The 27,291-nt window shown below is 40.3% G+C and overlaps 2 protein-coding genes and 2 long non-coding RNA genes across 7 annotated transcripts; 1 reads left to right on the top strand and 3 right to left on the bottom strand.

The window, feature by feature from the left end:
• Positions 1-7,146: 7,146 nt before the first annotated feature.
• LOC309719820 (uncharacterized protein) lies at positions 7,147-8,971 on the bottom strand. The gene is made up of 2 exons (XM_082556204.1): positions 8,572-8,971; positions 7,147-8,256 (listed from the first exon to the last, which is right to left on the bottom strand). Exons 1-2 carry the CDS (start codon positions 8,651-8,653, stop codon positions 7,865-7,867), a joined length of 474 nt encoding a protein of 157 aa, XP_082412330.1. The 5' UTR covers positions 8,654-8,971; the 3' UTR covers positions 7,147-7,864.
• Positions 8,972-12,177: 3,206 nt separating this feature from the next.
• LOC309719106 lies at positions 12,178-14,069 on the top strand. The gene is made up of 3 exons (XR_014280151.1): positions 12,178-12,261; positions 12,839-13,384; positions 13,996-14,069. It is a non-coding gene; the product is annotated as an uncharacterized lncRNA (long non-coding RNA).
• Positions 14,070-14,105: 36 nt separating this feature from the next.
• Positions 14,106-17,758, bottom strand: LOC309719104. Its single transcript, XR_014280149.1, has 2 exons — positions 16,971-17,758; positions 14,106-16,576 (listed from the first exon to the last, which is right to left on the bottom strand). It is a non-coding gene; the product is annotated as an uncharacterized lncRNA (long non-coding RNA).
• A 5,445-nt stretch (positions 17,759-23,203) lies between these two features.
• On the bottom strand, positions 23,204-26,977 carry LOC309719087 (uncharacterized protein; the record flags this gene model as incomplete). Of its 4 annotated transcripts, none has more annotated exons than XM_082554945.1 (5): positions 26,645-26,977; positions 24,841-25,155; positions 24,519-24,674; positions 23,598-23,690; positions 23,204-23,422 (listed from the first exon to the last, which is right to left on the bottom strand). In XM_082554945.1, the coding sequence occupies exons 2-5, from the start codon at positions 24,946-24,948 to the stop codon at positions 23,204-23,206; spliced, it is 576 nt and encodes a 191-aa protein (XP_082411071.1). In that variant the 5' UTR covers positions 24,949-25,155; positions 26,645-26,977. The 4 variants fall into 4 exon arrangements, with proteins under 4 accessions (XP_082411071.1, XP_082411073.1, XP_082411072.1 ...); XM_082554947.1 differs by lacking the exon at positions 26,645-26,977 and adding an exon at positions 26,411-26,622; XM_082554946.1 differs by lacking the exon at positions 26,645-26,977 and adding an exon at positions 26,202-26,381.
• Between the last annotated feature and the right edge of the window lie 314 nt (positions 26,978-27,291).

Raw genomic sequence — 27,291 nt, 5'->3', positions numbered from 1 at the left:
TGTAGCTGACGTCCGGGACAAACTGTGTTCCTTTTCACCTCAATACAAAACGCGCAATATTTTCTCTGAGTACGAGACCATTCCGTTTTTTTCATGGGCTGTTGGAAACTCTAATAACTAACCTTATAAATAAAATAAGATAAAACAAGTTCAACATCAATAACATCATAGCACCTGCCCAGCAGTATATAAACTCCGTCATGCTAGCTAGTACGCAGTACGAGTTATTGTAACTGACTGTAAAAAGTCAGCATAACGAAAATAATCTCCACCTAAACTTGGTTTATATCTGACCCAGATAGACTGCAGGTCATAACTTCTTACCTAAAGTTCAGTTCACTGCCTCGGGTCTCTGCTCCTCCTGCTTTTCCGTCATCCACCTGCCAGCGTGTTGCATCTGCTGGCCTCCACCACTTGCTAATGTTACTGAATCTGTGGAAGCTCCGCAATAGCCACCACCAAAGAGTTATTTTTACACATCTCCCAGCATCTGGCCAATCCACCACCTCTCAGTGTTTAGACCGTTATGGAAAAAAAAACAAAAAAAAAACAAAATATCGGCCCATAAAAACGAAAAATCACCATCGGCCCACTGGGCAAATGGCCAATATGCCCGATGGCCAGTCTAGCTATGGCAGGTAGACGAACCAAGGAATTGTACTACTGGGAAACGTTTTTCTACAAAAACCGGTTCTTGATTTCCATCCCTACTATGATTTCCAGGTGTGCCTTTTGTCAAAAATTAACTGGTAGAGTCCCGAAGGTTGTAGTGTTTCTATATCGCAGAAAATATTACAGGAATTAAGTAAACAAAGAAATGGCCTATTGAAACTTGAAGGTTTGGCAGACATGAATGTTTTTCCGTTTGATCTATGCTCCCCAGATTTAACACATCAGATACTATTAGACTACAGTGCGTATCAAGTACAGTCAAACTATTGCAATAAAACAGGCAGAATCATAAGAAGAGCAGTTCTTTTGATGGTGTTAAATCTCAAGCTCAGATGTAAATGATAGTTTGGGCAGACCTTTGAGTGAAATGTTTACTTAAGTGATTTATTCAGAATTCAACAGAACAATTAAGAATCCCACAACAACATTCAGTAAAGACATTTGGTGTTGACTTTGTTGGACAGGACCATGAACAAACATAGTTCAAGGTTGCCAAAAATAGCAAGATAGCGTTTTGCTTTGGTAATCAACTTTTTTGATTAACACAATTATTATATGCTACATGTATCTGATATCTTCAGGATTATTCTGTGATTGTTCTACAAATTGAAAAATGAATAGATAGGTAGACAGACAGACAGACAGATAGATAGATAGAGCAGACAGCATAGTCTACAGGGCGAATGTCATGGTCCGCGGCCCGGTGTCCAAGGAGCTGATGGGATGCCCACGCCCACGGGTGTGGCTGTCGACTCCACACCTGCATCCCATCCCAGGCGATCAGGCGGACCATTTAACCCAGCTCAGCCAGCTGCTCCATGCCTGTCCGTTAGTCGCCTCTCAGCGGTAACATGCTTCCACGTGAAGGCGGTTGCGAAATTCTCTTTTGCTGGAACAAACGCTAACCCTTTCCTTGTGTGCTTAGGTAACAGCTCGGCGTGTTTGGAGCCCTCTCCTGCCTGTCTTCCTGCCCGCCTGGAGTTTTTGGATCCCTACCGGCACTCGTCTCCTCTATTCACCTGGAGCTTCCCCCCGGACCCTCACCTCTCCCTCCGGTTCCCACGGCCCCATCTGGACCATAAGATTAATTCTCTACCCACGTATGCTGTTATTTCTCCGTTCCCCTGTAACCCTCTTCCTCTTTCTGTTGTAGCCTCCCACAGTCCTGATTACGGCGTTCCTGAGTTATTTCCCTTGGTTTTCTAGTTACCTGGCGTGCTTTCCTTTTACCCTTCCGGGACACCCTTAGTTAAAATAAAGTTTATTTTGCATGCACCTTGGCGTGTTGTCTCTGCTTCTCTGCTTCTAGGTCCAGCTTGTGTGCAAGATAGACAGCGCACAATGTGCTTTGAGGCAGCAGCCAAGAAAGCTGTAGTCCGCGTCTGTGAATACCCGTGTGTACACCTGTGTGCATACCTGTGTGGATCAGCATGTTTGTATTCCAAAGGTTTCTCCATGTAACGATCTGCTAGGGAGTGTGGGGAGCCACAGCCCCGTCCTCCAGGGTATGAAGCAGGTATGGAGGAGATCAAAACTCCAGCCATCCAGAGGCCCCCAGAACACAAGAGACCAAGGAAGACTAACAGAGGGGCAGCCGCGCCACTGTCCCAGTAAGAGCTGAGGAGAGTCCCAGGTGAGGGCTCACTCAGCAGCTGCGGAGCAGAAGCCAGGGGGAGTTGCAGTGACGCGCCCGTGAGCTCCGCTGGCAGCCAGCTGTGCTTGAGTGACCGAGCCCCAGGCCGAGAGGCCGGGGGCACCCCACCTCCGAAGTGGCCCGAGCGAGCCCCAGGTTGGGGAGAGGCAGACCGCCCCGACTCCGCAGCAGCAGGGAGGCCCCACACTCCAGACCGCAGTCGGACCGCCAACTCCTCCTAGCCCCCCCGCTCCAGCAGGCCACAGAGAACGGGGGTGAGAGAAGACTCCAAACCTCCCTCCACCCGCTCATTGTAGTGTTGATGCATGTGTGTTCTAAGGTGCAATTAAAACCCAGGAGGGCATGGAGCTACCTGCCAGAGAGCAGCAGGTAAGCGCATAGTCCCTCCTGCTAGCCCTCAATGTCTACGTGTATTCAAAATTGAGAGGTGGGCAACGACGCCAGGGGTGAGGTATACAACCTGATGGTAATTTGGACTCCGTGTATCGTGCCCACCCCCAAGATCCTATATGTATGTGTAATGAGAGTGTGAGTAATGTGAATGTCTAAGTTGTGGGATAAAATTGAGGCAGAGGCAGCCAGAAGGGGACGGGGGGGGGGAGGGGGGGGGGTAGCCTCCTCTGCACCCTGGTGACATACCCCTACTCCAAAGCCCTGCATGTGTGGGTGGTTGTGGTGGAGCGGGAAGAGGGAGGCAGCTGGAGATGGGGAGTGAAGGAAGGGAGGGGCAGGTGACCCCTCCCTGTAGGCACTCCCATACTCCGCGACCCGCCAGGGAAAGGGGGCCCAGGCCCATCCAGACCGGGGCCCAGCGCAGCAGCTCCCCCCGGCCCCACAGAGCCCGGGACAGTCCACCCAACCCCACCACAGAGAAAACTGCACCCACCCCACCATCCACTCTTCTTCCAGACTACATGAGACAATAGACGCCCAGGCTGAGATCTTCCTCCACCTCTCCTGTATCTCCCCCTCCTGCAGAGAGTTCCTGAGGAGAGGAAAGCTCCTGCAAGGTGTGACAATCTCCCCCACCAGTTGAAGAGCCCCCCAGGCGGCTCGACGCACCGGCGGCACCCTGCGCCAGGGATGGGCCCCCATGCACCCACCCGCCCACAACCCCGGCAACACACAAACCAGGACCCAAGGCCCCGAGGCCCGGCCAGGGCCCCAGCCCAGAGATGGAGCGCCCCCAGAACCTCACGCCCATCCCGGACCCACCCAGGGGCAGACAGGCTACCAGGTCAGTAACCCACGTCCGTCAGCACAGACCCTCCCCTAGCCCCGCTGCACGCAGCCACGAGGAAACAGTCACCCGAGAGCCAAAAGAGCCCCCACCCGGACATGACCGCTACCCCAGGTTGAGCCCCCCCAAGGAAGATGCCTCCGGGGAACCCCCCGACGCCCTAAGCCTGTCCCTACCCCCACACCAATCACAACAGTGAAGGCGGGACCAAACTATGACCCCCCACCCCCACTAGGTAATGGAGCTGATCAAAGGAGCCCAGAGCAATTGATCTGATGTCGTGGCAGAGGCTGTATCAAGACTAATGTAATCTAATAGATAATTTCTATATTGGTTAGAATTAAGATTGTTTTTATTTTTCCAGTTCATGAGGACAGTTTTCTTGGCTATGCATAGGGCAGTGAAAACCATATGGGCTATATTCTTTTCTGAAGTGACATTATCTAAGCTGCCCAACAAACACACTAAGGGGGAAGTTGGAATGTTACATTTCAGACACTTTGATAAGTCTTCACATATCTCGCGCCAAAACTTCTGCACTGGTGGACAGAACCAAAGAGCGTGAATGTAATTGTCTGGTGTATTGCCTTGACAGTGTGAGCAGTTGTTGGAAGATGTAAAGCCCATCTTGAACATCCGATGACCTGTATAGTGCACTCTATGTAGTATTTTGTATTGTATTAATTGCAGACTGGGATTTTTAATCAATTTAAAGGTTCTTAAGCATACCTGAGACCAGAAGTTTTGGTCTAAGCTGACTGATAAATCTGCTTCCCACTTTGCAATAGGAAGGGATATTGATTCATCTAATTTAGAAAATGTTCTGTATATTTTAGATAATAATTTGGGGAATTTAAGAGTAAGGAAATGTGCCGCACTTGGTGGTGTTTGTAATTCAACTTGACTGAGGTAAAATTTCTTTTTTACTATGGATTTAATTTGTTGATATTCTAAAAATCTTTTCTTGTTGATCCCATATTGTGCAACTAGTCTGTCAAATGGAATAAATTCTGTTCCCTCTAATATATGTTCTAAGTATTTAATTCCTTTACAACTCCATTCTGGGAAATTAATCATATTATTGTTTTGTAATATGTCAGGGTTATTCCAGATAGGTGTACGTTTGCATGGGATTAATGAAGACTCCGTTATTTTTAGAAACTCCCACCACGCTGTCAGAGAGAAGCTGATGTTGATACTTTTAAAGCATTCATGTCTTTTGATGTTTGAGCTAATAAATGGTAGGTCTGAAATCTCTAGATCCTTGCATAGTGCCTGTTCAACATCTAGCCAGGGCTCATCTAAGAAGGTATGTTTTGACCATTCTGAGATGAACTGAAGCCTGTTGGCTAAGAAGTATTGGTGAAAATTAGGCAGATCTAATCCTCCTCTATCCTTGGTTCTTTGTAGCGTTTTTAAGCTGATATGCGGGGGTTTATCTTTCCAAAGGAATTTGGAAATATATGAATCCAGAGATCTGAACCAATCTTGTGATGGTTTGTTAGGGATCATCAAAAATACGTAATTTATTTTTGGCAAGATCATCATTTTTATAGTAGCGACCCTTCCCATGAGTGATATGTGTAAAGATTTCCATCTAGTCAGATCGCCTTCTACTTTCTTTAGAAGTGGGATGTGGTTTAATTTAGTTAAGTCTGAAAGCTTAGGAGAAACATTAATACCTAAATATTTAATATTTCCGGATTGCAGTGGGGCAGAGGAAGAATTATGGAAGGAGCAGTTAATGGGGAGAACTGTAGATTTTGACCAGTTAATTGAATAATCTGAAACTCTTGAAAACCAGTTTATTAGAGTAATTACCTCAGAGAGGTTGGTTTGTGTGTTTTGCAGAAAAAGCAACACATCATCCGCATAGAGACTGATTTTATGTTCTACGTTCTTACATTTTATGCCCTTAATTGTTGTAGCCTGTCTAAATGCTGCTGCTAGAGGTTCGATAAAAATTGCAAAAAGTGAAGGGGAGAGTGGGCATCCCTGTCTGGTGCCCCTCAGGAGACAGAAGCTGGAGGATGTCTGGTCATTTGTTCTGATATGAGCTGTTGGGGAATTGTATAATATTCTTATCCAGTTTATGAAAGAGTTTCCAAAACCAAATTTGTGTAAAGTTGCGAATAAAAATTTCCAGTTAACTCTGTCAAATGCTTTTTCTGCATCTAGAGATAATATTATGGTTTCGATGTTTTTATTGTATGAGTAGTCTATTAAATTAAGTAATCTACGAGTGTTTGTTGAGGAGTCCCGACCTTTTATGAAACCAGTTTGGTCAGGATGAATTAAGAGGGGGGTTATTTTCTCTAATCTCTTTGAGAGAGCTTTGCAGATTATTTTAAGGTCTACATTTAAAAGAGAAATTGGACGATAGCTTGAGGGAAATAAAGGGTCTTTGCCTGGTTTTAGCAGGAGACTAATGTTGGCAGAATTCATATTTGGTGGTAGTCTGCCATTTTCCTCAATTTCCTGCAACATTCCGTGGAATACTGGTGCCAAAATTGTCCAGAATTCTTTGTAGAATTCTGCAGGGAAGCCGTCTGGACCTGGAGCCTTATTATTGGGCATACTTATCAGGGCTTCCTGGAGTTCACTTGGCGTCAGTGGCGAATCCAGTTCCATTGCTTGACTGTCCAGTAATTTTGGAAGAGTTACGTTGTCAAGGAACAGATCAATTTCATTTTTAGATGGGTTTATTTGTGGTGAGTATAAAGTTTCATAGAAATCCCTAAAAATGTTGTTTATTCTTCCAGGGTCATATATTGTGTTCCCCGATAAATCTTTAGCAGCACATATAATTGTTTTTTATTTATTTATTTTTAACTGGTTAGCTAGAAATCGACCTGATTTGTTACTGTGTTCAAAATTCTGCAAGCGAAGTCTTTGTATAAGGAATTGTGTTTTTTTATTAATAGTTTCATTTAATTCTAGTTTTGTCTTGCGTATTTTGTTCAATGTTTCCTGATCTTGGTCGCACGTGTAGGCTTCTTCTAGTGATTTGATGGTTTTTTCTAATTCCTGAATATTTTTGTTTTCTTCTTTCTTTTTGTGTGATGAGAAAGAAATTATTTTACCTCTCATCACAGCTTTCCCTGCTTCCCATAGAACAGAAGCAGATATTCCGGGAGTGTCATTAAAGTCTAAATATGAAGTCCATTCCTTTTTAAAATATTTAATAAAGTCTTCATCTTTAAGCAATGATGTATTAAATCTCCAGTTTTTACTTGGCGTAGTATTATTCTTGTGCATTAGTGTTAAAGATACAGGAGCATGATCGCTGACAGCTATAGGATGAATCTCAGTGTCTGAAATGTCACTCAGCAGTGAGCTGCTGACCAGAAAATAATCCAGACGAGAGTAAGAGTGATGAACATGCGAGAAAAAAGTATATTCCTTACTGTTGGGGTGAAGGGAGCGCCATGCATCGCGAAGGCCAAACTCGCTCATATACTGTTTGATTATATTTGTGGATTGCCAATTGCGCTGAGTTCCTGTTGTGTTGAGCCTATCCATTTCTTCATTTAGTCCAAGGTTTGTCTAGAATTATAACAGGCTGCAAACACGTTAGGAAACTCAGGTGTTTTAAGTTCGTTTAAACCTGTGACAGGTCTGTGAGTTTCTTGTAATAAAACAACATCTGCCTGTAGTTTTTAAAGCTGGTTAAATATCTTTAACCTCTTTCCTCTGGTGCCAGCTCCATTTACATTCCATGTGACAAACCTCAGCATGCCCATAATTGTGTGTGTATGTCTAATGATGTACGCTGGGTGTTTCGTTTAGACAGGTGGAGAAAATGTGGAAACATCCCTTGTTTGTAAATAGAAAGAGAGAGAGGAAAAAAAAAGTGTGGTGAGAGGCTCCAGGACTCTGACTATGTGTGTGAATATTCACTAATATGAACAAGCGTGGCTTGTGTTATGTGTCCTGCAAGTCTGTGCGTGCTGTGAGGCTGTTGTGAATATGCTGCCGTTGAGCGGATGTGTTTGCGTGATCGTGGTGTGAAAATATGGAGAAATAGAGGGTGTTGTTTGTAGGTGAGTGGGGAAGTAGGTGACCACAGCAGTGAAAGACAAGAGAGAGAAAGAAACCACATGAACTGTGAGCAACAAAAAAAAAAAAAAAAAAAGAAACGAAACGAAACGGAAACATTCCAATTAAAGCAATGACGGAGGGTGACGGTGTTATATCTGCTATGACATCATATTGATATTACTAGGTTAAACCCATGTTAAAGGAGAAAGTGTGAATGAATAAGAAAAGAGTGTAGCGGGTTCTTATCTGGAGTGCAGTCAATATAACCACGGTGTGGTGCCGGGGTCGCGGTAGAGCTGTCCGTCCACGTAGAGCCGGTCCACGGCGACGACAGCACGGGAGCCTTTCTGGATGAAGCTACGTCGAACTGGGAACAGGACCTTGCGTCGTTCCAGGATCTCTTTGGGGAACTGGTCGTTCACGCTGAAGTCCGTTCCTTTCAGCTCTCTGCCGCGACTCTTCACCTGTTCCTTCTGTTTGAATTGACCGAATTTGGCCACAATAGGCCGTGGTCTCCCGGTCTGCGACCTCACGCCCCCCAAGCGATGTACTCTATCGAAGTCGATGTTCTTTACGGTGTCCTCCGGCAGCTTCAGGTGGATTTTGATGAAGCTTTTCACCGTTGCCTCCGCGTCCTCTCCGGCAGATTCTGGAATACCAGAAAACACAAGATTATCTCTCATGCTACGGGCTTGTAGATCGATAACGGACTCTTTTATTTTTTTATTTTCAATGTTTAGCTGGGTCACGTTATCGGTGAGAGATTTGACCGACTCCCGTAGCGTGGCATTTTCAGCGGCAAGCGTTTCCACCTGCTGCTGGCTGAATTCCAGGGATTCTCTCAGAGATTTAAATTCCCGGTGTAAAATCTCCACCAGGGACAGCCTCGCATCGAAACTGGACAATCGCTTGTCGATTGACTCCAGGATGTCTGCGATGTCTTTGCCGGCAGGCGATGTTGTACCGGGGGAGTCTGCCGGGCGACATCTCTTCGATGACGGCGTCTCAATTTTGGCCGGGGAGGATGCACTCTGGGCCTTCTTCATTACTAAATCTTGAAAACAGCGGTCGATGTAATCTTGGAGAGCGTCTAAACTCTCCCCGTTGTCCTCCAGGGTGTTAGAGATGATAAAACAGATGTTGTTAGTTATATGACAATTGATTAGTATATTTGGTAATACTGAAGCTTGAAAAACCTTTGTTAAACTCTATGCTACCATTTGCTTTTTTTCCGCCAATTCTCCGGCGTCTGACGTCACCTACAACATGGGTCGCTTACCTTACTCGTCACTTACCGTCGCTCCGTCACCTTCCACCAGGCTCTGCGTTCCTTGTGTGTTTAAAAGTAGAATGGGAGGCAGAGCCTTCAGCTTTCAGGGCCCTCCTCTGTGAAACCAGCTCCCAGTTGGATTTGGGAGATAGATACCCTCTCTACTTTTAGGGCTTCAAAATAGAGAGGGTGTCTAGTTTTAGGGTTTAAAACCTTCTTCTTTGATAAAACATATAGTTAGGGCTGGATCAGGTTACCCTGAATCCTCCCTTAGTTACAATGCAATTGCCCTAGGCTGCTGGCGGCTTCTGTTACTTAATTACTTCCAGGAAAAAGTACTTCTTTACATTATTCATTACATTACATTCACGTTTCTCTGTGAAATGAACTGAAACTCACTGTCACATAATTACCATTTAATAATATAAATCTGAGCCTACAGTCTCACAAATGAACACAAATCCCTATCCTAAGGAGGACAAACATATGTTTCTCTTGTTATTGTGTTAGCAGTGCAATTTAGTTGTTTTAGTCCTGGATGCATTTTGCATTTTACCATTTTGTTCTCGCCCTTTTGTGCAATAAATGTAATGTCCATATCCACACTGTAGACTGCGGCCTGATGTCCTTGATCCTTAATTCTGCAGGTGGTCTCTTGTTGTTAAAAGAGAATTGTTCAGTTCCAAAGTGCTCACAATAGAAGATAGAGATCATTGGAGTTCTCTATCTCATATTGTTGGGTCTTTATCTTATTATATAAAGGGACTTGAGATGAAGGGTGTTGAGTTCTTATGCTATTTTCACAAAAGAACAAATAATAGTAATTGACTTTGTTTTTCAGGTCTTTATAATCTGAACAGTTAATATGTAAACGGATATAATGTCACATACAGCCAATCTATAACATACATAAGTCATTATTACAGGCTTGTCCTAATCCAAACAGAAATACTGCCGCAATATTTCAGTTTGTAAGAGAAGAAAACCTGGCTGTCTCTACTGTCTTATACCACTTGAACTCCTTCAGCTATTCTTCGAAGAGATAAATTGTATTTGGCTCATTTTGTGAAAAGATAAGAAAGCTTGAATTTGTCTTAAAAAATTAGCTATGCCTAGAAACAAGGGAGGAAAGGGCCTGGCTGATGTGTATCTTTAATATTTCTCTCAGAGTGGCATACCCATAGTAGTCACATGATAAACAACAGGAGGTAGAACTGGGAATGACTAATGGCAATGGTGGTAAAAAAACAAGGCTTGTGGCAACCTTCTAATATCCAGAAAACAGACAACTAAATTTAGTTTAATTAATGCACTTCCTTTGCTATTAGCGTCCAACTTAGGAATCTTACATTGAATGCAAGCTGTGTGTAAAACATTTGTAAAGATGTCTAACAGTAACAGACACCAGATCTGGGGGCATATAGAAAAAAACTGAGATATCACAGTGGTTACTGAGCTTCACAGGTTGAGCTGAGTGATTAAACATTTTAGCAGTATTTACAACTTAAAAGTGATGCTGATGCATAGCGTCATAAAGATATTGAATTGTCATAAGAATCCAGAATTAGCCATGGCAGCAATTTGGGGAATGGCCTGAGCCAGCAGAGGCACTTGAGCATAGAGTATTCATTTCTTGGGAGACTTCAAGCGTTCAAGAACAATGGGATGCGGATTTATCTCACCACGGATCAATGGCATGTGTGACAGTGCAAAGTATTTGTCAAAGTGAGGGCAATATGAAGTTGTGCAGGAAGACACTGTGTTCGGAGTCTATATTTGCTGATGTCCTGTGACTGCTTATTTCTCCTCTGCTTGATGTTATCTCACATTTTTAGCACAGCATGCAAGATTTCAACATGTGTGTGTAAGATAGTAGTGAAGGAAGTATCACATTCTTAAGCTGTTGTCGGCTCAAAAGTATATTTTACTCATTGTTCTGTCTCTGATGTTTGACATTTACTTTACAAACCAATGTATGTTCAGAGTACAGCTGTCATGGTTCCAAATTTTCATGATACATATATTTTGTGGATCAAAGATTGTGATATGTTATAGGTGAACAAGGTAGCTGCAGGGAGTGGTGGTAGTGGTTGAAACTGGTATAACTAATAAAAATCAAAGCATATAAATAGCATTAAAACCAACAAATGACTCTAACAGTATTCATTATTCAGTTTGTACACAAAATATCATGATACCTCAGTGGACTAAAACAGTAACCCAGCTAGGGAATTTTGGCTCTCACATGCTAATTTGTAGCTTTTATTTCTCAGTTCTCCTTATGGGTAGCTAAAACTCAGCCCAGAAGTACAGTAGCGCAATCAGGCTAACCACAAAGTCTAGACACACTAGTGAGTAAAGACACAGAGCATAGTATCAAATGTTAACAGAACAGTTACTGAGACGTTGGCTCAGACCTCAAAAAAACAGGAAAAAAGTCCTCAATATTTGGATCATCTCCAGATTCATTCAGTAACATAACAACAACCTAACTGCACCTGCATGAGTGACTCAGTCTAACTTAGCAGCTTTGTGGTGTGAAGCGACTCTTTGAACTTATAGAGTGTTTAAACAATTCAATTCAATTCAATTTTATTTATATAGTGCCAAATCACAACAAAAGTCGCCTCAAGGCGAGAGAGAAAAGTGTGAAAATGTTCATGCCTGTCTGAGAAAAGTATAAAAAGTGTAAAAAGTGTGTAGTGGGGGGGGCGAGGAATAGTCAGTTTCATAGCCGCAATCCAGCATGAAACTGGAGCATCCACAAATACATCAGGAAGACGGCAGCTGAAGACTGATGGGGATGAGGAACTATCACATACGACCAAGCCCCTACATGAGGTGTACCGCTGATGGATAGATGAAGTGGTTGACCTCAAGAAACCAAAAATACAAATGGCCGACCTACGGGACACTACAGAAGCTCTGATCATAGACACACAACCATGGGCCATAAGCACCAGATATATTGAGGCAGGAGTCTACCACAGCTGACAGAAGCCAAGTCCCAGACTGCACAAAGGTGCTTCGTTGATTATCCCATACAGTACGTAGTAGCAGAATGTAAGACGCAAGCTCACACATACATTGAGAGGCACAACCAAGTGGCTGGGATATTGTGCATGAACATCTCTGCCAAATATGGATTAGAAATCCCCAAGTCCTGATAGGAGACACCACCAAAGATGGTTGAGAAAAACAAGGCTAATATCTTGTCAGATCTCAAGCTCCTGTCAAACAAGCAGCTGCTGGCCAACCAAGGACCAGAAGACCATAGTTGTGATAGATGTGGTAATCCGAGCAGACAGGAACATCAGGAAAAAGATGCGTGAGAAAACAAAGAAGTACTAGGGGCTGACGGAACAACTAGAGCAGATGTGGAAGGTAAAGTACAAAGTGGTAATAGAAACTTTAACCCCCAAACTTGAAAAATAGCTCTAGCAGATTCTACAGGGAGTGCAGAATTATTAGGCAAATGAGTATTTTGTCCACATCATCCTCTTCATGCATGTTGTCTTACTCCAAGCTGTATACACTCAAAAAACAGATTCAGGTCCTTCTTTCAAAGAACACATACAAATTTTGTTAGTTGTTCATAAATGTAATTAAAAAATACCAAATTAATTTGATTTTCTTTGTATAAACCTAAAATTATTCTAAACCAGCAGAGGCTGATTCTGAACACAAAATGAATGAGTTTGTTGGGGCACTGGGGGTAGGAGGAGTACATTTTTGCACTTAAGTATTTGTAAACTCAAAGAAATAAATTCAAGCCCCTCTTTAAGCTTAAACATTTTTTTTAATCTCACTCAACGCAAATGTAGCACTCCAGCGTTACTGCAATTATTATTCGTGTGGTGAACCTAAATTATTTTCTCTCAAAGCAGTCTTTGTTACAAGAACACAAAGTTATTGAGTTACACAACGGTCCGCCTTCTTTGAAAATTTTGCGCTCTTTCAGGATCACCTAAATGAATGCAGCTGCTCTTGGCCTCTCTGTACTTTTTGGATAAAACTACACCTTCAGGTAAGGTAACATATTATTTTTTCATATATCCAATTGTGTATTTCTTTATCAGCTAAATCTATGGCAATGCTATTTATCATAGAAGCTTGTAACAGTTGTTTTTTGAACTTTTGGTGGTGCTACCATTCTCTTCTCTGCTTGAATACTATTTTTTTGACAATATAGCAAGGTCTTTTCAAAAGTGCCTTGTTTTAGAGGAGAAAAGTAAAATTTGGTGGTTATTGCATTTACATGACTCTAACATGTAATTTGAACACAATGAATTTATGTTTCCAAGGTGAACGTAATAAAATCATATAAGATCTACATGAAATTTACCAACTTAGCACCTCTTAAATTTATTCTTGTTGATATGACATGATAAAATCTAACAAGAGTGGTTAGCTGCCTTAAAGACTCGCGATATCACAAGATCACGTGAGATTTTAAACAACAGGAGGGAGGAAAGCACATGGTTTGCTTCTCGGTCATCTTGGAAAGGTAAGAGTGAATCTGTCTTCATCCATCCAGATGAAAATACTTTTTGTGCAAAGATATCATTAGTTTGTCTATTCTTTTCAGTGATATTTATTCACATTTGTTTTTTGTTGTTGTTTTTTTTAAATCTGTCTGTTTATGCCATTTTCGCTAGCTAACACGTTAGTACAACAATATAGCACAATGTCAAGCTAGCACAAGTATAAAAGCCTAATATGAAAGACATAGCTACTTCAAATGTAGATATTGCTTATAACTTAACCTCTGCAAATAAGCTAGTTGGACCCTACCACAGAAACTGTTGTGATAAATACAAATTTTATGTGTGGGTTGATTAAATGTGTAAGTTTGTAAGTTGCAATTGTTCCACAGTAGTTTACTTAACAATTGATATATGTTTTTAGTACACTGAGGAGGAAAGACCAAACATGAACTGATATTTTTTCTGTTTTTTTTATTTTTTTGAAATAAAATATTTGTCTACTTAATAAACTTAGAGACTTGCAGTGCCCTCCTGTTAAGATAACACATGTTTAATTGTGAAATGGTATTTTAGGTAAGGTGATCATTTTTAATTTGAAATTTGTGGGACTGATTTATCTAATCTGTTTCAGGACGCAGCTGCCATCCAACCCCATAAGTGACCATTGTCGAAAGGGATCATTGGCCATGTTAAGGTTCAAAATTGAGGAGGGAGAGTACAAACCACCCATGGCCCAGAAGGTCTTGGTCAAACAATGATTTTAATGAACACACGTGTGGGAAGACACTCTGTACGCAGACAGCCAGTAGTCCTCGACTTAATCAAAGCATGAACAGATATTTTATAGCATCAGGGTTTGATTTACTGACGCCCCTTCATGCGTCACAGATACATTTTATACATAGATCAGATCAACACCACAATGGCTTTTCACCCAGAAAATCATCTTCTATTTTCATGGCTGGTACTTTCCGTTCTTGTCTTAAAGTGAATTGTTCCTCTTTCTTGTCGAGACATAACTAATCTCTCCTCTAAATAAATCTAACTAATGTGTGTGTATGTGTTGACCTCACATGCTCTTTGTGTCACCTCTTAACTGTCTGTGTCTCGTCCTCAAATGCTCTTTCTCAATTCACCTGTTGCACTTCTGACCTTTCACTAGACCAGAAGCTCACTGAGACTATGTGTATGTCTTCTACTAAATAAATGTTTTAACCAAGAACCTCTACTAAAACCTTAATATAAAATGATCTGATATATAAGTGTTTTGTAAGCATGTATTGCAATTCCTTCTATGGCTCCAAGTCACTTGCACAATAGATTGTCCGAACATCGCGCCGAACAAAGCTTCCGACCCCCAATTAATTGACCGAGCTCCAACTCTTTAATAAGCACAGATATGCATTGTGTATAAAATAGTCATAACTGCTTAAGGCCTTCTTAAAGCTATCTGTTACATTGTTAAAGCCTCGTCTTAGCCTGCTGCTCAAAATAACTTCCACTTCTGCAAAACTCTCCAAGCCTGTTTCCTGTCCTGTTACTTTTAGCCTTTCTGAAAGACACACTGTTTAAACCTCTAAACACAATATAAACTCCAGATTATATTATTAATGCAATGGTAATGATGACAATTATTTAACAATAGCAGTAAAATAATTTCCCTGCTCCACACTCCCTCTCTCGACCTCTGGAACACCAGAGGTCGCAATACATTGTGTCCTCGCTCAGACCCTCTCTAGCCGTCCTCTGGCTCAACCAGCTCCCATTCGAGAACACTCCATGTGTAAGCTTAGGTTTTCTCGGTCCCTCTCTGGTGGTCTCGGACCTCGAGATCTCCAGGATCCTCGCCCCTCCTGTGGTCGCCGAGATCGATCTTCTGCAAAGGAAACAAAACACCTTTTCCTGCCTCTCCCTAACTTATCCTTTTTGGGACTCTGTAATCAAAAGCATGATCCTAATTATGTTCTTAACTTATTGACTTGTATTTATATATATTCTTCAACGTCCTATGTGTTAACTTCATTTTAACCTCACATTTCCTATGTTATCACCTGTTTTTGGTATAGCCTTTTTATTTCATTTGCTCCCTTTAATGTAACAATACCTTCTAATTCTAATTTATCAGACTTAACCAAAATATATGCTTTCCTTCCTCTTTGGTCCTTCTTTAAGTTCAGTCAAAAAGCTAAATGAATTTGAGGCCTTTTGCCTGGAATCAATACTGTCATGTGTGTTTCTTAACTCTGTATCTGTAAGCGTGTGCAATCCTTCAATAACTTCAATAACTCATATCAAAAAATGCAATATGTATAAAAATCATTTCTATTTACAAGCTCTCCCCTTTATCCTAAAAATACCTCCTATATAATATCTGTATGTGTAAGCCTACATTATAACCACTTCTTCTAAAGATCAAAAAAGAAATCAAACCTGTTCTACTCCTTCAACCCTCACTAATTTTCCCTCTAAGATTTATTCACAGCTTTGAACCCTGGTATTGTATCTTCTAAACAGGATTCAGTTCTTTAATCCTTTAACCTTAACTTAAAAATAACAGTTTCAGTTTTACCATATCCAAATGATCAAAACCCCCAAAAGTCCTAAAATGATCCTAAATTATTAAACAATTAAATTAATAAACCCTAAACCCCCCTTTATCTTGATACATTTCATGTGTCAAGATACTATACAAAACTTAAAAATGCTCAGTTTTCCCCACTCATGTTCCAATCTATGTCATAAAAATAAACTTAAAACAGAACAATTATCAGTCATGTGTTTCTACAATTAATGGTAACTGAGTTACATCAAAATGTTTCCCCTTTAACATTTGGCATTCTCCCAACAATATACTATAATCCCATAATCTAACCCCACTTAATAAAACAAAACAGAAATTTTCTCTGGTAAAAACAAATTGTTTGTCCACATTTATTCATCCTCACATTCACTCCATATTTTTGCTAATAGTGGAGCTTCCCGCGTCAGATTCTCCACCCTCAGCAAAATGAGCTCAGTCATTTTTTATTTTCCATAGGAAAATATTTCTTTATGCTTTTGGACTGGATTGACTCGCATAAAATCCTTTTTACAGGGACTTACGACCTGAATAGTCCCCAGGTAGCTTTCTCCTCAGCCAATTATAATCTGGAAAGCCCCCTTATATTTGCTCTTCCCGAGAATTTTCAGCGCCGTTATTCACTGTTGCAGGCCTGCTTAAAACAGAAATGAAAAAATAGAGCTGATTATTAGCTCATGAGAACACAAAACAAAATCACCTGACAGGCTTTCTTTAAGTGCACTGTTACAAAATAATGGGCCCCTCCCAGACATGTCCATGTTTCCTAAAACTCCCTCTATTAAAAACAAAAACAACAACCCAAACCTAACTGACAAAATCAACCCATCACCACAACAACCTCAACAACCTTAAACACACAAGTCTTGCCACCACATAATTTCACCTCCTCAATACACCGAAAGTCTCATTAAAACCACACAATTTGCACACAAAAATCACCCCCTTATGCTCTGTAACATACTTCAATTCAGCATAAAACATAACCCCCCTTACAACAACATATCACTAAACTATAAATTTCCTACCCAACTCTGTACTTCTCTTGTCTGCCATGCTTCCTCTTCTGAAAGTCACTTCCTCAGTCACACACACACACACACACACAGGAAGTTCCTTCGTCACCACTCACTCCAACTAATTTGCATACTGAGTCATCTCTCAATGAGTTGCTGTAACAACAGAAACATATGTTTAAACATTACCAACTCATTAAATTATTTTATTTCTTTCTACAGTGATCACTGGTTTTGATCACTTAGTACGAGAGAGCACTCCTAAGTCACTCTTTTTAAAACTACTTTAATCACTTTTATTTTCATAACTCCCTTTGTCATATGGCTTCTTTTGAGTTATTCCTCAGCTTCAAACTCAAATGTATTTCATTAACCATTCACACCATTCTACCACTCATACAAGTAGCAAGCTGATCTTCATTGCGTATCTTTATGTTCTAAGCCAGGTTTAATCAGTATCTATACAAATAATCATCATGAGCTTGTCTTGTCTTTATAAGGTTAATGCATTTTCTGTTTGTGTGTGTGAATTTGCATATGTTGCTTTTGCAGTGTGTCAGACTCCTTCATAATTCTCCACTTAAGCCGTCGGTTTCTTTCCCAAATTTACTAACCCAAATTCTGATTTCCTACCTTAAATAGCAGCATTCCTTGTCCTCAGCCAGAAGGTAGGGCTCCACTTGCCACTTACCCCCTCTGCCTCAGCCCAGCGGCTTTACCCTTGAGGTCCCGTCTTCTTCACTTCATCTCACCCGTGAGTCTGAGCTCACCGGGACTGAGTGAGGCCGAGTAATCGTGGCTGTGCCTGCCTTAGGTTGTCCCAGGGTTTCGAGGTGGGATATTACCCGTCATGGGCTATCCAGCCTTCCATACTCGCCTGATACGGGGCCCAAGTGGGCAGGGGAGGGAACACACTGGCTCTGGAAATGAAAGGAGTGTACGCTGCTTCCTTCATTGCATCTTATATTAAACTATCTCACTTCTGATTCCTTCCTAGAATAATTTCACATATGGCATTTTGTGTATGTGTGTTTTCTATTCATTAATGTAATTGTCAGTTATTCTCTCTCTTCATTTTACCTTCTTTTGTTTGTTTGTGACGTTCTATTTTAGTTCTACTAAACCTTGATATAAAAACAATACTCCCTTATTTCACGCACACACTCTGCATTTTGCCTACGCACACACTTCTCTCTCAGACTTCCTCTGTTCACACACCACCTTGCACTCACTCTACTATCAACTTTCATAGTGTTATTATTATTTAGTATTTTGTACACCTCACACAGAATCATTCAAATCGAGTACTCACAGCATTCACATCACAACCTTCAACTTTCACTTTCAATCCTACAAGACGCAGAGATGGACATCTCCTTCACCTAACATAAACTAAATTACCATATCAACATACAATTACTGAAATTCAAACTCAAATACACCGTCTGTTTTAATAAAGTAAAAGAGTAAACAGGTGTACCAAGTGTATGTACTTATGTGTTTTTAAACTGAAAGAAAAAGAAACTCAAACTCTTATAACATCACTCATGCCTCTCTCAAATTAAAAACACTTTCAAACTTTAAAACATCCTACTTGACATCACCAAAGAAATACCTCTCACCCCTTTATTCATCATTCAAAACCTTCTAGTCACCGCATTCACACACTTAAACTGTGACCAGAGTTGAGGAATATAACTCAAAACACACTTTCCTAAGAGTATTTTAGACATGCTTGTCATAATCAAAAAGAGCAAGTCAAAAACAAACAAACGAAAAATTGAAACCTCCATTAATTCTCACCGCACACACAAGAAATTGAAAAAATAAACCACACCAGCAACTAATGCTGGAGAAAAGTTACTACTGAGAGTAATGTGTTAGTCTTAAGTATATACAGTGCACTCAATATATTTATATATCTGCATCCAAACTCAGTCAATTACTATACATCCACTACGGCAACTCAAAACTTTATTTATAGTCCTCTAATAAACATAAATGGCATTTGAAACACACACTCAACAATGTTTGCAGCAGTATTTGTAAAACCAACTGTGGCTTAAACAGTTCACTGCTTACTAATTTGCATTTTCACTCACACACACACCGTCTAAAAATAGCTCCAGCATTGCCTCAGACTCCTTTCACACAGAGATCTCTTATTTTATATTACAAAGACATCTTATATTTACAACCACTGTCAGATCTGTCAGCTTTAGCGCCTACACAATTTCGACAAATTTAAAATAACCGCCCAGCGGATAAACTCCCTGAGTTTTTTGCGACCAATTAACCAGTATCAAGACTTTAACTGTTTCTGGCCTCATCTCTAAAATCCCTAACTCAATTTAAAAGCGTCAACCAACCCAAACTTTGCCTGAAGCTCTAATTTTGGCGTTTCACAGCCAAGGCTTACCCCAAAGTGTTAAGTTAAAGTTACACGCCCGAAGTCCAACTTCTTCCGACCAAAAAAGCGCAGACTACCGTTCCAAACGGTAAGGAGACTCTAACTCCTAGTTATTCTGGAGTGCCCCAAACTCCACAGTAACCAACTGACTATCCCTCTTTGAGGACAATGCCTAAGCGTCCTTGGCATTGGCAAGCGTTACCTCTGAGCACTGCGCTTCCTAGAACCCCCACGGTTCCGTTCTAAAATAATTTATAATACTTTGAAACAACAATCAACACCCAAAACAAGTGTATGACTGAGGCAGATGCAACCTAGTGGTCAATTTGACCGCTCAGGTCCACTCTTATGACCAAATTTGGACTCTAACCAACAAAATAACCAATTCCCTACCAAACTACTTGAGACTTGAACTCAATTTCTTTGGGACTTCAACCCAGTATTTAAACTTTTCTTATCAGACTCTTAACTGCTTTCATTTCTTCTTAGCAGAACTCTAACTGCTTCAACTCATGAGATTTTTCATCAAAATCAAAACAGACATCCACCAGTAACTTCAGTGAGTAGACTTAAATTTTATCATGTCCAATTTGGCACACTTTGGAAATAATTCAACAGGTAGTGCCTTACCTTTTGGATAAGCCGGCTTATGCCCACTCACTTCGACCACTGGAATTCATGTCTGCCCGTCAGACCACCTAAGACCAAATTTCTCCATCTACACCTCCAATTCTCCCTCCTCAACCACCGGACGAAGCCCCCAAATGTTAAGGTTCAAAATTGAGGAGGGAGAGTACAAACCACCCATGGCCCAGAAGGTCTTGGTCAAACAATGATTTTAATGAACACACGTGTGGGAAGACACTCTGTACGCAGACAGCCAGTAGTCCTCGACTTAATCAAAGCATGAACAGATATTTTATAGCATCAGGGTTTGATTTACTGACGCCCCTTCATGCGTCACAGATACATTTTATACATAGATCAGATCAACACCACAATGGCTTTTCACCCAGAAAATCATCTTCTATTTTCATGGCTGGTACTTTCCGTTCTTGTCTTAAAGTGAATTGTTCCTCTTTCTTGTCGAGACATAACTAATCTCTCCTCTAAATAAATCTAACTAATGTGTGTGTATGTGTTGACCTCACATGCTCTTTGTGTCACCTCTTAACTGTCTGTGTCTCGTCCTCAAATGCTCTTTCTCAATTCACCTGTTGCACTTCTGACCTTTCACTAGACCAGAAGCTCACTGAGACTATGTGTATGTCTTCTACTAAATAAATGTTTTAACCAAGAACCTCTACTAAAACCTTAATATAAAATGATCTGATATATAAGTGTTTTGTAAGCATGTATTGCAATTCCTTCTATGGCTCCAAGTCACTTGCACAATAGATTGTCCGAACATCGCGCCGAACAAAGCTTCCGACCCCCAATTAATTGACCGAGCTCCAACTCTTTAATAAGCACAGATATGCATTGTGTATAAAATAGTCATAACTGCTTAAGGCCTTCTTAAAGCTATCTGTTACATTGTTAAAGCCTCGTCTTAGCCTGCTGCTCAAAATAACTTCCACTTCTGCAAAACTCTCCAAGCCTGTTTCCTGTCCTGTTACTTTTAGCCTTTCTGAAAGACACACTGTTTAAACCTCTAAACACAATATAAACTCCAGATTATATTATTAATGCAATGGTAATGATGACAATTATTTAACAATAGCAGTAAAATAATTTCCCTGCTCCACAGCCATTATCAAGTTTGTGATTTGAATGTAGTTGGGCTAAAAACATTGAAAGGGTCTTAGTGATTGATTGAGTCCAGTCATTAATTACTTAGGGTTCACTTAAATGAAGATTAGCCTGTTGTTTATTTATTTAACCTTTGAGTGAAGGATGTGGCATTGTAAGGTGTGTAGTGGATCTCTACCTACACTCAAAAAAATAATTCATTGGATGAACTTAATTTCATCTTGCCACCTATATTCCATCTAAACAAATCATGTTATATCAATCCATCTTGATTGTGTTGTTTCAACACTAAATATGTTTGTAAGTGTAACATAATTTAAACATTAACATTCAATTAATTTGATTTTTATTCAGTTAACATTTTTTTTACCAAGTTAGTCTAATTAAATAAATTTAAATTCATGTTATATTGTTTAAACACTTTGGCACATCAAATTCAAATTCAAATTCAAATTTTTATTTGTCACGTACACAGTCATACACAGTACGATATGTAATGAAATGCTTGGACAACTGCTCGTGACCTAAAGAAAACAAAAAAGGAAAAGGCTATGAATAAGAAAGGAAATAAATATGAAAAATTAAAAAGGGTAAATTTAACTAGGAAGGAATAAAATATAAATTAAGGTTAAAAATGAAATAATTGTACAACACAAATTAGAATGAAGGGTAAATTTAACTGGGAAGAATAAGATAAAGATAAATATATAAATTAAAGTTGAAAATAAAATAACTGTACAACAAAATACACAATACACAATATAGAACTATATAAGAATGTATGAAGAAATCTAAATATAAATAAATATATACACAATAACAGCAGCTGTACAAGTATTAACCGGAAATGAAGAATATAGTGACCAGTGTTGTGCAAAACCAAAGTCCAGAAAGTCCAGTGTGTGTGTGTAAGAACCATATGTGTGGGTCAGTACTGTGTGGTGGTGTGATTGAGAGACCGTATCGCCTGCGGGAAGAAGCTCCTCCTCAGTCTCTCTGTGTTGGTCTTCAGGGAGCAGAATCGCTTTCCTGACCTCAACAGAGAGAACAGTCTGTTGTTGGGATGGCTGAGGTCCTTCACGATCTTCCTGGCCTTGGTCCAGCACCGCCTGCTGTAGTCTTGTTACATGAACTAGTAAAATATTTGTTTGTTACACCAATGTTAATCTTGTTGAATGAACAAATGTAATTTATGTCTGTAGTACTTACACCAATCATGTTTCAGTTAGTGTTTGTATTGCTTATGTAAACATTAATTTAAATTAAATTAATGAAACATACATAAATGATAACTTGCAAAACCATCTCTTTTATTTTGCTTGAACATTCTTAAAACAGTTGGCAGGATCCCAGTTCAGCCTAGCTTTCTCCCCTTTAACCATCTCATACTAAGACCACAGAACTTCCAGATCAAGACATGCTGACAGAAAGAAAAAATACAATAAAATAACCCTAACCCTAATAATAAAAATGAAATAAGTCTGTTGAATAGTTTGCAGACAAAAAAATATTATCCCCAAAGCAACTTTGGTAAAATGTAGTAAAATATGCATTGCAAACAACAATATGAATTTTAACACAATTTAAAGCTCAGACATAACATTCAACATTACTATGTTGCTTGCATACATTAGTCCTCCATTTAATAAGGCTGTATCCATTAATAGTGACTTTATGCTATTTAACGTGTGGAGAAAACATTCAATTTTGAGCATAACTGCTCCACTCAAACAATTTGTGAAAACCAGTGTGCATTTGCCTTTGTAACAATTGCCATCTGGCAAAAATCAGTGTTTACACTTCAAGTGTATAAGACTTTAAGTTATGAACGAACAATCTTTGTATAATAGCCACAGAGCAAACCACATAGTTTATATGAACATTTTATAACTTACAATTTTAAACTTTAAAACAGTAAGCACATATTTGCATTGCAGAAACCTTGAAAAAAAGAAATATCTGGCTTGCCTGAGTCTGTTTCAAGCTCATTCACCCCATTAGTTTGTTTTTTTAGGAACTGTGCCTTGGATGACAACCTCTGTCCATCCAGCTTCATGATAATCTTTTGCAAGACTTCAAAAGTTCATTTGAGCTCCGGTGGGTAGCTTAGGTTCAGACAGTATATCAGTCCAAATAACAGAGCACAAGCAATTGCAATGCTCCTCAAACCAGTGAGAACCTCCACGCCTTCAATCAGGACACCGATGTTCTCTGGGTCATCTCCAGGCTCCGCACCCTCCTGATGTATGACATACACTCCCATCACAGTTTGTTGCATGGCTTCAGTGTTGGCCTCAGTGTTCTGTGACGTAAAATATAATAATACATTTGTTTGAGTCTAGATATGAAAAAAAAAAGGAATTCAACAAAACAAGGACCAATTGCAAAATTGTAAAATCACAATTTCATATATCGAAATTACCCATAACTCCTGGAGCAAATTACATAACACAGAACAACTTGTGAATGTAACTGACCGTATATTCCTTCACAAGTTTCTCATGGTCTTCATTCAGGTAGACACACAAGGACTTCAGGATGCATGCTCGTCTTGTATGTATTGTGTCATCCTAAGAAAAAAGGGAATCCATAATGACAATATTTAGCTTTTAGGCAGCAGTTTGAAAAAGGAATACTTAGTTTGGAAGAGTCCAAAAGGCCACATGGTAAATAGACTGGTTCTGATATAGCGTTTTTCTACTCTGAGCACCCAAAGCTGCCTTTATACAACAATTCATTCACCCAATCACATTTTCGAAACTGTTTAAATAGCCTGTATTTATATAGCACTTTACTGGTCCCTAAGGACCCCAAAGCACTTTACATATCCAGTCATCCACCCATTCACACACTGGTGATGGCAGCTACATTGTAGCCACAGCCACCCTGGGGCGCACTGACAGAGGCGAGGCTGCCGGACACTGGTGCCACCGGGTTTACTGCTTACTGTCTAACATTCATACACATTCACACTCCGATGAATGCATCGGTGAGCAACTTGGGGTTAGTATCTTGCCCAAGGATATTTGGCATGCAGACTGGAGGAGCTTGGGACCAAACCGCCAAGCTTCTAGTTAGTAGCTGACCTGCTCTACCACCTGAGCTACAGCCACCTCGAAACATCTGTCCAAACCAAATCAGACACAAAATGAGGCAACTAAACACTAATGTTTTTTTTGGTTTTTTTTTGTTTTTTTTGTGGGGGGGGGGGGTCATTTTGATCAAAATTAACCATACGATTTTATCAATTACTTATTAATATAAGACTGATGCTTATATAATTTGTATAAAATATGAAAACCTCTTAGGACTTTTGCCTACCATATGTATAGATATCTTTGCTCATAAAATTGCCAGATTATGGGCATAAAAAGTTCTTAAGCACAGATCTAACCCACCTTGGAGATGGCCACCATGATGTGTCTCATTTTTCTGCCAGCCACCCCACCTTTGCCTCGAAAGAGCTCCATCATGCGTGGAGTGTACAAGTCTAGCTCATAAAAGAATCTAGATAGCAGCGGTACTGTCGATATGTGCAGGAATTCCGTGTCAATCTGAAAAACATGAACAATGCACTTATAATATGCACCAGAGGAAGGACATACCAGGAATTATTAGCTGTTTTATCACTATGTTATGTCAATATTAGTGAAGCAAGAAATAACTGGTCAACCATAAACACACTCTTGCGACATAAAGCTAGACATATAGGACATGCACCTCTTTCTCGGTGAACAGAGCTGGCCATCTGCTTTTAAAATCTGCAATGAAGGGCTGTCCTTGAATAACTTCTTGCCTTCTGTACGAAAAAGTCTTCTGCATTTTCATTGTCACTATATTGTCATTGTTTCTCTTCTGAACCTCTGAAAGCAGTGCAATTCTCTCTTTTTCCAGGCTGTCAGTGGTTTCTCCTTTTGGAGACTGCGGACAGTAATTGACTTCTGCTCTTCTAGGCTTTTTCACATTCAATGCTGCCTGACTTTTGTCTTGGGCCTTGTCCTTTAGTGAATTTACCAACACCTTCGTGATGTATTTCTGGGGAGAGAAATTAATTAAAACAAAGTTATTACTCTGACAAATTTGTGTTAATATCTACATACTGTGAAATGTGAAGACTGTTACGGTGCGTACACACCGAACGCGATAGACGCGACCAGAGCTTCAGGTTTACATATAAAGTCAATGGAGGAGCACGATGAAGCACGACTGGGGGTCCAGCTAAACTTCGGAAGCAGAGTTGCATTGAGAAAACGCTTTTCTGCCTAATTCACACGACTGACGCCTTTGAAGCGCGAAGTAAAATACGCGCTGCAGTTTGTGTGGTGCATTTTGTGCATTCGCGTTTATGACGTCTACCGCTCGAGCTGGTAAAATCTGCGGGACAGCAGCTCCTCAAACTCGGCAAGGGACAGAAGGTGGTACAGCTGAAAGCGGCCGTCATCCAGACGCAGTTTCTGGAGCAAGTGGTGAAACGCACCAAACTGCTCACGCTTGTGGAAGACCTGATGGACCCAGGTACCGTGAGGACGTCCTTTACGCACTGCTCTGCTCTCCACAGCAAATAGAGAAGGGAGACTCTTTCTTCAAACGCTAGATTGACAGCTGCCATTTTAATAACATACCGTCTGGCACTACTTCCTCCCAGATCTCTTCTTCATACGCGTGAAAATTGCATATCTTAAAGCTCGACCAGTTCATGCTGGGCGCGCTTCGAGGTGCAAATGTGCACGCGATCAGCTAGGGGCGTCTATCGCGTTCGGTGTGAACGCACCGTTAGTCAGCCTTAATGCAGAGCACCAGAGAAACTATAACCCGAACAATTATCCACCTAAATCATTCTGAATTCGAAAACTAAGTGAATATATTACAAAAAAAGAAAATGCACATGCAATTATTGTGACAGATTTTATCTTACTCCTTGTTATTAACTCCCCTAAACGCTGGTTTAGTTGAATTAAACCTTTCATCAATCCAGTTAATGCGGTTGCCCGCGACTAAACTCCACTGACAAAAACAGGAATTTTAGATAGAGCATCATAAAACACTCATAAAATCACCCAAACCATGTCGGTCAGTCTTACCACTACTACCAACAATCACCAACTCCGGTTAAGCAGAAAGTAACCTGTCATTCACGGAGCTATATGCGAAGACGTTACGGCTCTACGCGGCTTTCCCGCTCTTCAAAGTTAGCTAACTCCAGAGAAGAAAAACAGTCCTACCCACGCAGATAACCATGAAACACACCTCATTCAAAATTGACAGAAACAAAAAAAAAAAACGAACTTACCAAAATAACCTCATCAGTTTTTGCTCTGTTGCAACAATTAGCGACTCCGGTTAAGTTTTTAAAAAAAAAATCAAATTCACCGACTTACATTTGAAAAATGTTTGGGTCTACAACCTCCCTGCTATATATAAAAGTCCTCTAAATCTCCACACTACACAGGTAAAAAATTTTAACTACTAGTATTTATCTCTCACACCACTAACCTAAATAAATATATCAAGAAATATTACTTACCTCACTATCAGGTATGCCAAAGAAGTAACTCCACGTGCACTCGTTAACTTCTCAACGGACCTTTCCGCATCCGGTGGGCGTGGAGCATGCGCAATACATGACGCTATCAGAGTCGTTGGTTTGATGGACCTCATTCTCATTGGATTGCCATGAACGAATTTAACTCATCAAAGTTTTCTTTGATTTATATTCAACAAAAAAGAATGAATCATTTAATGAGCATAAAAATGATTTCTTCATGTGATGTAAACATATTACTACTTTGTTAATCAAACACATGCCCTAGTTGATTTTTTTGAGTGTAGTAGATATGAGCTACTAAAACATTTTAGACTTCAGCACCGGCACATGCCACGTTACCCATGCCCACACATAGACTGCCCACACTCAAAAAAATCTGTTGTTGGATGAACACAATTTAATCATGGCACCCTTTTTGCACACAATTTAACCAAGTACAATAAACCCTTTTCGATCATGTCAAACCAACACATTTAGCATTTGGTGGTTTAATGTAATCAGATTACGTTGGATCAACATACTATACTTACATTGATTTGAAGTGATTTATTTAAGTATGTAGAGTGAAATTTGTTTTAATTCATTCTACACAATTTAAAAAGTTTAGGAAAACAGAATTAAATCTT

The sequence above is a fragment of the Aulonocara stuartgranti genome (assembly GCF_965226115.1).
Source record: "Aulonocara stuartgranti genome assembly, chromosome: 12".
Lineage (NCBI taxonomy): Eukaryota > Metazoa > Chordata > Actinopteri > Cichliformes > Cichlidae > Aulonocara > Aulonocara stuartgranti.
The sequence above is the reverse complement of the archived record's forward strand: the minus strand, read 5'-3'. Positions and strand labels throughout refer to the sequence as shown.

What these genes read in the sequence shown, in the direction of transcription:
- LOC309719820 (XM_082556204.1), bottom strand. Translation starts at nt 8,653, where the DNA reads ATGAAGAAGGCCCAGAGTGCATCCTCCCCGGCCAAAATTGAGACGCCG. An exon ending in TCGCCCGGCAGACTCCCCCG is followed by an intron (nt 8,257 to 8,571) that starts GTACAACATCGC and finishes CTGGTATTCCAG; the next exon opens with AATCTGCCGGAGAGGACGCG.